At 29.5% G+C, this 12,617-nt stretch overlaps 2 protein-coding genes across 3 annotated transcripts in view; both read right to left on the reverse strand.

The window, feature by feature from the left end:
• The window catches only part of LOC135963776 (probable basic-leucine zipper transcription factor J), a 51,002-nt gene extending 45,143 nt beyond the window's left edge, over positions 1-5,859 (reverse strand). For both annotated transcript variants that reach the window (XM_065515753.1, XM_065515752.1), the window contains exon 1: positions 5,098-5,859. The gene's annotated coding sequence lies outside the window, so the exon portion shown is untranslated. The remainder of the gene's footprint in view (positions 1-5,097) is intronic.
• Positions 5,860-11,473: 5,614 nt separating this feature from the next.
• LOC135963777 (UNC93-like protein MFSD11) overlaps positions 11,474-12,617 on the reverse strand; it is a 38,673-nt gene continuing 37,529 nt past the window's right edge. The window contains exon 5 of the mRNA XM_065515754.1: positions 11,474-12,593. Coding sequence (XP_065371826.1) covers positions 12,399-12,593 — 195 coding nt within the window. The 3' untranslated portion in view covers positions 11,474-12,398. The remainder of the gene's footprint in view (positions 12,594-12,617) is intronic.

Raw genomic sequence — 12,617 nt, forward strand, 5'->3', positions numbered from 1 at the left:
GTACTCGTACTTGTTGGTTGTTAAAGAAAAACTTTTCTTTTTGTTTTCTTCTCGCAAATGGATGAATGAAAAATCATTGAAAGATACAAGTATCTACATACCAACAACACATATTTACAAATATAAATGTATTTACATACAAAAACACAAATACACGGTGTCTGGTATTCAAGGGGAGAAAGAAAATCATATGAAATGTTTGAAAAGAAAATAAGGTATTATTGAAGTTATTAAGCGGAAATATCATGTATCTTATAATATAATCACACATGGGAAAAACTACAAAAAAAAGAAAGAAAAATGAAGATGGAGAATAAACCCATTCAAATAATGTAATGATTTTCAATTTGTATGTACGAGTGTGAACTCGTATGAACGATCTTAAAGTTCAAATGTAATTAAAATTTTAGATTTTGTTGTTTTCATTTATTAGAGAAATTTACAGTAAATAATAAAAAAAGAAATTTTATTTCACACTATAAATCGTGTATTGTTGGTTCTCAAGGTTTTTAAAATTGTTTACTGGTAACGTACATACAATTAGACACTAGTACACAATACATTCCACCCAACATCAGATACTCAGGCACAGTAGCAAATGAAAATGGGATGCATGGTTGAACCTACTGTTGAAATTAATGTTTCTATGCCCTCAACAATACCCATATATACATATGTACATATTGTTGAATAAAGTACTAGAAGATCAAGATAATTTTTGTAATAAACATAAACAAATATTTAATGCTAAATATTGGTCATCATGTCGTATCTGGAGGAAAACCTATAGGCAAAATACGGAAATATGTTTACTCAGGAGAAGAAAGAAGATCTGGAAATTAGTTAATCCCATTTCCGGACCCTGTATTGAGAATCTTAAATATGTTGATTAGCTCTAAATAAGAAAAACTAGATGAAACATGCTAAATCTCAATTTATACCGAGAAGGCTCGTATGGTAGTAACAGAACTGGTCAAAAGTGAATATATTTATACGGATTCTAAGAAGTGCGATTATATTCACCGCAAGTCAAGGCCCAAACGCATACAATACTTGTGCTTCAACTACAACTGGCAGCTACGCAATGGTTGCAGTATCGATCAGTACGTTAACACATGTTGATCTAGAATGATGGTTACTAAGGGATGGTTACTTGTTGCTGTTGTGATCCTGGTATTATGAAAATTTCTTTCGATATCATGCATATGACCCATACTATTCACCAGAAGCTATAAAGTGAAGCGCTTTTCACTACGAAAACTTGGAAGTGTGGAACTTAAACTAGCTTTCGAAGCGAATTATTTAGGAGTGTTCTTGGACAGTAAAGTACACTGGAGAAGGCCAAAGTTTTGAACCATAAGGACCACCCACACCTTTTGCGCACATTAACTGCCAATTAAGGAGTACTTAATGAAAATGCAAACAAGAGATTTACTCAGGTTGTATGAGTCGACTTTATTGAGGCCGAGGGAAAAAGGCGACACATGAATTTTATATGAATACGGTTTCCGCTCATAGATATGCGGTGATCTGGTTATCTCGGACAATATGATAACGGAAATAAACTTCGATAGGATAACACCAATAGAGATCCCGGATTGGGATGTATGGCTTTGCAGTATTCATTGACATATCGAAATGTCTACATAGTGGAGAATGTGAATAGTGTTTTTCAGGCAGAAATTCTTGCGATCTTAAAAGCCATAGATCTCCTGTTGGATAACGTAACCTGGGAAAATAAGGCTGCTATTCAAGCAGCATTAAAGGCTCTAAAGGCTCTAAAAGGTCATATGGTTAAATCCAAGCTGGTACATGAATATAAGCGAGCCCTAGAAGGGTTGTACACTTTGATGTACAACTATGCCAAAACAATGTGATATTGAAGCTAATATGATTGCAGCGAGCTTGCACGGCGGAGTTGGGAATTATTCTTAGAGTTGATGGAGGTATTGATGAAATCACCAATCAACCACTACCACAGGATAATGTTGGTGGAGATTTTGCTTCGAACTAACCGGTCATGTAGATCATAGGCATGATTACAGGTCACTGACCAATTAGGGCTAGGACAAACAGATGGAACAACGGCACTTCCATTCTATTCTAAAGTGTGAGGGGACGAAGTTGGAAACTGTTGAGCATAATATCTGCAAATGTTCGAAACGCCATAGGTTTCGGTGGTTAGGTGGTTATTCTTTATATATTTATTTCCATCTGTATTATATTTTCTCTTTTTGCTTCATTATTTCTGGAATGGAATCACAAGTAACCCATGGGTCTCCGTGTGGAAGTGTACCTTTATACACATTTATAAAGTAAATATACGTTAATCATACATTAACATATTTCAAAGTCCAAGTCCATGTTTTGTACTTGCGCTGAAGTTTTATGTGCTGATGAGAAAATCTAAATATTTAACTACATTTTTCAACTGTAGATTTGTAGACAATATTCCAAAATACATTTTTAATCCTTCAATTTGAACCACTCAAAACAAGAGTCTCCTTTTGTAGTATTTTTTTTAATTGTCCTTTTAATTATTTGCAACGTCGTGGTCATTAAAGGAATGCCATTTGATTTTGAATTTTCAAACATCCAATTTCTAGAAAACATTATAAATGTTAGCTAATTTAGCAAGCCCGGAAATATCATTGCATGGAATCCGAAACTATTCGCAAATTATACACTTTGTATTTGTTCCAAGCTTACAAATATTAGACAAAACCCCCTTGGTATAATTAAAATAAAATAGGAAAACTTGTTACATATTTTTTTTTATATGTACCTACAAAAAAGAGAAACTATGCAGCCACCAACTTTCTCACCTTTATAGGGGGACTCATTATTAATTTAAAACATATACAATATTATATTTATATAAAAGCTATTGTATTAATTCGTTTAATTACGAGTAAACTAATTAAAACTGTTTAATTATTATTGTTTTTATTTTTTTTCATGGTTGCACCATTTCTATTAACATGTTGCTAAAAACTCATAACTATGTAAACATTTTTCGAGCAATTTGTTTAAAAGTCTTTATGAAGTTGCTCAAGTTGTTGACAGATGGTTTAGCTAAAAAGTATTTGTAATGTCTATTGGGTGATTAAGTTATCGCATTTGACAAATGGACGTATTTAGTCGTTAGCTAATAATAATTTGTCTAATTTACATATGTGAAGAAATAAATTAGCTTATTAAGTATAATGTATTGAACAACAAGTGCATTTAAACATGCAATAAGTTGATGGGTTTTTCAACATCAAAGTAGATAGAGTGAACGATATATATACATACATATTCCCAAAGATTATGAGATGTTGCCTGTCATTGACAGATTTTACGAAATATGTAGCAATTTCGATTATTCTTAAATACTTGTGATGTTTAAATATCTTTTGTGTGAACAAGGTAAGTAATATTAATAGAATTTGGCAAATTCATCAAAAACAGGTTGTGTCACTTCAGTTTGTATTCGTGACTGAAGATTCGGAAATCAGGGAATAGTCCATAATTTGAACCCTATGGAAATTGATGTATCTGTTTATCAATCTAAACCTTTTCTGGATCAAAAACTAAATCAAACTAAATCATACGACAATCATTAATATTTTTTTCACCTTAAATATAATAGAACGGACTACACGTTTTAAATTTGTTGGGCAAGGGAGTACTAAGTGGAGTGAGTGGTAGTTTTACATTGCTTTAAGCAGCTGGACCCATAATAATCTATGTATGTGATCATGTGATATTAAACGGTTTTTGCCAGTAGCAATAGTAGATCTAAAAAGTCAGTGATTCTAACGAACGTAGTGGACATATTGAAGCAATGCTTTTCAAGAAAATACAAATTGGGATGAATTATTAATAGCCGAATAATGGGGTAGATAATGATATACCCAAAGTCTTTGATAATTTGTCTTTCAGTGTAAGAAGACGAATTCATACTCGATGCCAATATTATATGAAATAAATTACATATAAATATATAAGAATACCAAAACTGTAATACTAGAGTCAGAATGACAACTGTTGCGTATAATAAATATCAACTGATGGTGCAAGTACAAGGGTTACTGCTTATGTTTTGAGATATGACATGCTGAACATTTGATTGTTAAATGTATTAGTTCTCGTTAAATATCACATAAAAAAGTCTCATATCGTTTGGCCGGTAGAAATTTTAAATTAGTGTAAAACCACAAGCTAAGTGGAATCCGCTTCTCAGAGAAAATGCAAATTAAATGAAGCGTTATAACAAATTTATTAAGTTGAATATAAATTAAATAAACTATAAACATATGGGCAATTCCATATCATCGTACGTGACATTTGTACGCTTATAGAGTGGAATAGATTTTGCAAAAATAGAAGTATCTGAAAAATAATTTGATCTTTATGTTCAATTCAGAGGGTACTTTATTTTAAAATAATAAAAAGTTCTTTCGAAACATTGTTGTCCAAAATATCGAGCGCAATATGGGTATATGGTACGTGACATAAAACGGAAGACATTTTGAGGTACATGTAGAAATATGCGAAAATTTTCGAATCGTGAGAGGCGTTATGTTTTCTTTTAATTTCTTACACTAAACGAAATATTTTCCCTTTACAATCCATCATATTTAAATAAAAACAATCTTGGGATGCTTTTATAATAAATAAAATATAATACCGTATGTGACATACCGTACGTGAGAGATTTTTCTCTTATAATAAAACAATATATATTCTGTAAATATATATATAAATTAAAAAATTAATAGAAAATAAACATTCGGGTTCAATAAACAATTTTATAATAGCAGATAAACAATCATAGTCAAATTCATTTCGTACTACATGCTAATTGGGAGCTTAGTTTTAACCACAATTTTAGCCTAAAACATGTCAATTAAATTGAATATAGTCAGTTTAAACTATTATTTTTGCCAATAACCATTTACTACTAATTAAACAATGGCCGCCCTTGGCCATTTTACCACCCAAATAATTTGCATGACCCAACCACAACCAACACTCGCACATCAAAAGAATATCTTAAATGTCAAATAACTACAACAATGAGTGTGGAGGCCCAATAATATGTCCACTTACCTTTTGCAATATAAATGAAGGAGAACCATCAAAAAAAAACTACAATATCCGCTATTAAATTTGTTGCTACTAGGTATGTATGTTGTATATGGTTGTTGTATATTTTTCTCAATTAATTAATATTTTAACAACACTACTTAATAGTTTATAAAAAAAAATTTTCCACAATATTTTAACGATTTTTCACTAACATTTTTTTTATTATTTCCTTTTTTCTTTTACAGACAATATTTATTACACTTCCTTTTTGATTATTTCATTCATTAGTTGAATTGAATATAATGAATTATTTTCTTTTCTTAATAAAGCTCCTTCTTCTGTTTTCGCTCTTTTTATTATTTTCTTTATAATTTTTTTGCGCTACTTCAATGATTTAATGTAAATTTATTTATTTCTTTTGCACTTCTAAGCACTTTTGTTTAATTAATTACTTTTGATTTTCATTTGTTGTACATATTTACTTATACACTGTATAATATACAGCCACTTTTGCACTGTTGTTGCTTTTACTATTCTTTTTTTTTTTGTTCACACGCAAAATCTTGTTTATAGGTATTTGTTGTTATTTTTATATGTATATTTTGTATCTACCACATGCGGGTGGTATGTGTGTATATGTTTGAATATTTTGCACAAACAAATCCAAAACCAACAAAAAAATTAAAGAAAGGGGGAGGTCAAACTAAAGAACAAAAATTAAATTATAATTTTAACAACACAAATATTTTATTCCGCTTCTAAAATCACACACAATTTTAAACATCAACGACCGAGGAGAGACTAATTTGCCAGTCACTAAAGATTCATTAATTTTCCGAAAAAGAGAGAGAATGTTTGTATTTATTATTATAGCAACTGTCAAGTTAGTGTACACAGTTGTATGTACCTAAAAATACTACTATTTAAAGCAACTGTGGTTTATTATGTATGAAATAACGACTGTTTAATTTAAAAATTTTACAAATAATATTTTCTATGAATTATGACCGTACATAAAACCGGAATATCATGGCAGAACAATATAAGGTAGACTCATTAGAAAATAAATTCTCAATTATACAATTCAGGTAACGTAAAACAAAAGATATGAAAAAATCTAAATGAAAAATGTCTAAGAAAAAAATTAATTTTTATTGTAAAGACCGACTTTTTTTATTTGATTGTAAAAGTATGGAATAAAATATCCATCATATGGCCCTCACGGCTAAGATGAAAGGCTATTACTCTTTTCTTGCAATTGTCCGTGGCTGTATCTCTCCGATGACGCGTTGGATGTCCGATTTGAGCTTAGGAATTGTTTATGGTTTATTCGCATAAACCTGAGATTTCACAAAACTGTACGTTGACGCACAGGAGTCTTACTGTCCATAACCGACCCAGTTTATTTAAATGTTTTAAACAATCTTCGAATGGTTAACACATTAGGGGCACTTTCTCGACTGAAAATTCGTCGAAGTTAGCGAGCGGTCACAGCATAACTTTCCAATTTTTTTTAAGATAATTTTTCATAATTTTAACGCGTTTTTCACAAATATAAACATTTGTGACAGCTGCCAAATTTCAGAGTTGCCACTTGCTCAAAAAACACTATATTTAAAAATTACACTGTTACTGAGACACCCTTTAGTTTTATAGACAAATTTTTCTTAGCTGAAATCTATATAAATATATAAATGTCTTTGTAAGTTTGTTTGTTGGTTTGTTTGTTTGTTTGAGCATCACGCCTAAACGGCTGAACCGATTTTATTGAAATTTGGAACGTAGATAGATCCTTACTGGGAAACGTCAATAGGCTATATATTTTTTATTTTACTACGACAGGGGTAGCGAAGCGCACCGGGTCAATCTAGTTTAAAATAAAAATAGTCCTTGAGGAATTGAAAAATTTTAACGTTTTTTTATATATCGCATGCAAAATGTGTATACTTACATATTAAATGTTTTTTATGAATTCAGACATATACTGATTTAGGTTGGTATAATACATTTTACATGTAATAACTTAAAAAACGTTAAAATTGTTCAAAAGGGGTCAAGGTTTGTAGATCTTCTGAAGAATAAATATAGGCTTTTTATCATTCGGATCATAAATGGAGTTTTTGGGGAGTTTTTTAAAAATTGTGAATCTTGAGGTGACCAACTTTGAGGGGCCACGTAATGGGCCCCATTACCCCTAGGAAGCTGAACAACTATAAAACACCTTAGATCAACCCATGTGAAATTTCGTATCAATATCTCCAATAGTTCCCGAGATACCGAATTATTTCCAAAAAAAAACGTTTCTAAACCACTGTGCGTTGTATGGTAAATATTGAAAACTCTCCCAAATGTTTCTACCTTGTGTATTTATTGTATCATGCCGTATTTTAAATTATATCAAAATTTATTTTTAAATAAGACATTTTTTTTATTTAGCATTGTTTTGAATATAATTTTACGATATTTTCACCATAAAGAAATAACTAAAAGACAATAAAATTTATATTTTACATATTGCGAAAAAAATATAAAAAAAAATATTGCTTCGATTAATTTATTCTAGAAGATTGTCATACAATCATTCTAGGAGACACATACATACAGTGGTTGACAAAACAATGGAAACTTTTCCAAATATTTCATTAGTGGCCTAAAATCTGAAATAATTTTTTAAAAAATTTAACATTTTTGTAGTATTTTATTTGTATACTTTTATTAACTTAATTTAACAAAAAACAAAGGACATAATTAATTAAATTCTAAAAATGATAAAACAAAATTAAAAGATTTCTTTATTACGGCATTGACAAAACAATGGAAACTTCGGTATTATTTTAACAAATATGGTCTAAACTTAGCACTAACTCAATATTTTGTTGGGTATCCCTTATTTTTTATAACTGCTACACATCGACGATGCATTGAACCAATTAAATAGTCAATGGTCTCCTTTGAAATATTTTGCCATTCCCATTCCTGGTGTAATTTTGGGTCCTTATTTTACGATCTACAATTTCCCATAGATTTTCTATGGGATTGAGATCTGGCGATTGGGCAGGACACTTCAAAACACGTACCTCGTTGGATTGTAACCACTCGGTTACAACCCTAGAGGTGTGTTTCGGGTCGTTGTCGTGTTGGAATCTCCAAACTAGGGGCATATTTTCCTCAGCGTATGGATACCTAACATCGTTTAATATGGTTCTGTATCCTATACCTGTCATGGTATCTTTTATAATATGAATTGGGCTCATATCTTGCCCTGAAAAACATCCCCATACCACAATATTGCCACCGCCAAACTTTAGTCTTATTTGTGTACTTTGGATCTAATCTTTTTCCCTTTGGTCGTCTTACAAATGTTCTCCCATCACTGCCTCTTAAATTGTATTTGGATTCGTCGGAAAAGAGTACAGTATTACATTTCTGTATCGACCAGTTTAAATGATCCCTGGCAAATTGTAGACGAGCAGAACGGTTCTTTTTAGAAATGAGTGGTTTTTTCACAGGACGATAGCAACCAAGGCCAGCCTCATTTGCCCTGCGACTAACTGTTCGGGTACTTATTTCTCTCTCGCTATTAAATTATCTTGTCTAGGAGTAGTCTTACGAGGTCTTCCACCTAATTGTTGAGTTTTTACAGAACCGGTCTCATGAAATTTCTTTATAATTTTTGAAACTGCTGATTTATTTATTGAATATTTGTCACAGATACTTTTTTGTTTTAAACCAGCTTTAAAATCGTTAATTACTTTATTTTTTAAGTCTTCACAAATCTTAACTTTAGCCATTTTTGTTAACTTTGAAAAAAAGCAATTATGCGAAAAACTTAGAAAAAGAAATTGTGAAAAATTACCAGAATTTAAAAATATAATAAAATAACTGTAAACAGGATGCTTTTTACATCGTTATTTTAAATATTATTTTCGTTTTACACTTCTTTCTTGCAGAAGTTTAAAAGTTTCCATTGTTTTGTCAGTAGCGAAATAGTGAATATTTTTAATTTTGTCCCCTTTTTTCAGAATATAATTACTTATGTTGTTTGTTTTTCGGTTAATTTATATAAATAAAACTGTACAAGTAAAATACTAAAAAAAAAAAATTTTATTTTTAAAAAAATATTTAAAATTTTGGGCTACATATGGAATATTTGGAAAAGTTTCCATTGTTTTGTCAAACACTGTATATGGGTAAAAATACTTTTCTTTCAAAATCTATGAAACCGACCTACATAAATGTTTATGATTTTGTCAAAATGGCAAATAGTATAAAACATTGCAAAATGTCAGATTCCAAGATCTTTATTAGTTATAGTTTCCTAAAGTTGAAACGAACAGGAGTATTTTCCTTGTTTACCTCAAATTTCAACTTTGTGGAGGAACAATATTGCTATATGAGCTTTTGCTCAATCACCATTCAGTAGAAAGTAATAAACTGCTAAATATTTAAGATTTTATATTTTTTTTTAGTTTTTTTATCAGTGTTTGTGATATGAGCCCCTCATAGAATTAAAATGAATTTTTAAAAATTTTTTTTTTTTACGAGACACATCCACAGGACTATATAAAATGGACTGGTTTGTTGCGTGAATTAAGTTTTTTTTGTCCATAAAATACTATTGACAGAGGGGCCCGAGGAAATTTTGAAACACTTGAACATTACACAGAATTTTCAAAAATATGCCCAAACGAAATGGCCTGTCAGATTGATTTGAAAACCTAAACGGGTTCAACTGTATTACCCACAGTTTGTAATTAGACCCTTGTATATTAAATTAGCTGTGTCTAGGGGTGCCAACCGGGACTAGTTTTTACAATCCCGGGAATCGGGGTTTAAAAATTACAATCTCGGGAATGACTTACATATTTTTAATTGACTCAATTATATAAAAGGTAAAAATATTGTTTTCGACTTTATGAAATCAAATTTTTTAGAAGAAAATATTACTTTTTGGCACAAAAACATAATACTTTTAAAATATACATAAATTTAATTAATTTTAAGATAAACTGACATTTCTTATTTGTAAGATTTTTGCTTACATTTATTTTTAAATTTTACTGCTATCGTTGGAAAAGCATTTAGAAATTGCTTAGCCGCATTTACACAAACTCTGGTTATTTTTTATCGTATCGATTAATTACATTAATTGGAATTATATCGTTACGGTAAACGATAACCAGAGATTGAGAAAATGGGACTTAGTTTTTGTTCAATCTCTATACGATGGTTAATAGGGTAGAAGGGGGATCATTTGCCATAGGGGCACATCTGCCAACACCGATTTTGTTACATTATTGTGTTATGTTTTCGTTTATCAATTATTTACCATCCCCGAAAGTTGGAAAGTTTAATTTTACATATGATGTGAGGCAGACGCGATTAATTGTTTTTCAAAAAGCTGTGAAATTTTTGTGCTAACTTCTTTAGTTTTTGTAATACAAACAAAGATATTGTTTGGTGATGGAATGTCAATAATAGTGAACAATAAGTGATAATAGTTTTTTAGATCATTTAATCTGAAGAACGAACAAAATTTATATTAAACCTCAAAACTCCCCGTGAGGCACATTCGCCAGATACAAGGAATCCCTGTCATGTAGAGCAAAATGTTGATAAAATATAGAAAAAAATCAGTCACAATTTGTTTAAATTGTTTTTGTTAAATTATGTGATATAAACAATAAATATCTAGTTTATTATACTTTGTTTTGTGAATTATAATTCCTTATATGTTATAAGTATATACATATAAGGTATAAAACTGTAATATACGTTTTACGTTTATATTTTTGAATTTAATATTACAAATGACAAAACTGTTCCATCCCTTTGGCGTATTTACCCCATGGGTGGGGTGGTTTCGCCGTTTTTGGTCAGTCTATAAATGTTAAAAAAATATGTATATTAAGATGAGATAGGCAATATTGAAATGAATAAAACTAAAGCCAACATATCGAAGTATCCGAAACAAGAAGAAATTTAAGAATATGTATTGTGGTTTTGATTTGAGATCGCCCCAAAAAAAAAAGTGGCGTATGGTCCCTCTTATACCCTGCTTACCTTTGAAGATATGTCAACGGTTTTTATAATTTTTGATGTTAATAAACACTCACAAAAAAAAATTTAATAAATTGGATTTCGGTGCTAATTAACAGACCAACCAAAAATAGTTTGCACATAATCAATTTTGTCTGATTTCAATTTATTTAAGTAATTTGGAAGCCAATCAATAAGTTGCAATTTACTCGTTTTTGTGCACATTTGACAAAGGAAAGGGAAAAAAAATAATTTTATAATAAAACTGTTTTTGCTCATATACTTGATATAGGTTATTATATACTTTTATACTCGTGTTCTTTTGTATTACAAAATCAGGATCTTGAAAATAACACAGTTTTCTTTTACTCGAATATTCAATAATTTTTCAATTCAGGTCTTTATTTATAATAAATTTTCATTTTGTTTTGTAATTTTGAATTACCACATCAATAATAATCGTAATAATAATAATAATATAAATATATATATTTTTAAACTTATACCTAAAAGGAATACAACAATTATTATACATTTATAATTTTTTTTTCAACAATTTTTAATACAATCGTACAAATAAAATAAAAATTAATTCAATTCACTAAAAATATATGTATGTATATGTATTTATGTAAATGTTATATGTATATATTTATATTTATATGTATTATAAATATTTTTGTTTGTATAAAAAAATGTCCAAAATAAGCAAATTCAAAATAAGATTTTTGTTTAATAAAAAAATTATAATTAAGTATGTATACAACAAAATACATAATAGGTATGTATGTATGTAAATGTTTATGTATATTTATCGCTATTTATTACTGTATGTATTTTGTAAATATTTGTTTTTGTAATTTCATTATATTGTTTATTATTATTTTGTTTTTAATTATATATTTCTTGGCATTAAATGTACTAATTATTGTCTCGGAAGACTATTTAGAGAAAAAACTTTAACAAAACAATAATTGTAAAAAAAGGAACAATTTCTATGATTTCATTTAATTTTCATAACTTTTCGTTCGTTGCTATTTTTATTTATTTTTTTTTTCAACGACAGCAACAATTACTATCTGCAAATTGACACAATTTCCTCTTTGTTTCTTGTTCTATTATACAAATGTCGTTTGAAAATATTAATATTTATATGTATAAAAAAAAAATATTGCACACACATACAAAAAACATGTTGGAATGTTTCAACTCTCAGCAACTCATCATATTTGTAGGTGGAATTTTTAAAGTCCATATAGTAGTTAGTTAAAAATTTTGATTTTTTATTTATGATAATCGGAAATCGATTCAGAAACCTCTGAAACATCTTGTGACTCTTCACGGGCCCGTCTCTTAGCACGCCATTCCACAATACAAAAGCAGGCAGCTCCTATAGTGCCTGTAACGACCAAAATACCCAATTGAGCTCTTAAACCCAAATGCGACGAATAAAAGAAACTTATGGCAGCGGCCACCGACTAAAAAAAAGAAAATTTTTTTAA

Source organism: Calliphora vicina, chromosome 1 (assembly GCF_958450345.1).
Source record: "Calliphora vicina chromosome 1, idCalVici1.1, whole genome shotgun sequence".
NCBI classification, from domain to species: Eukaryota; Metazoa; Arthropoda; class Insecta; order Diptera; family Calliphoridae; genus Calliphora; species Calliphora vicina.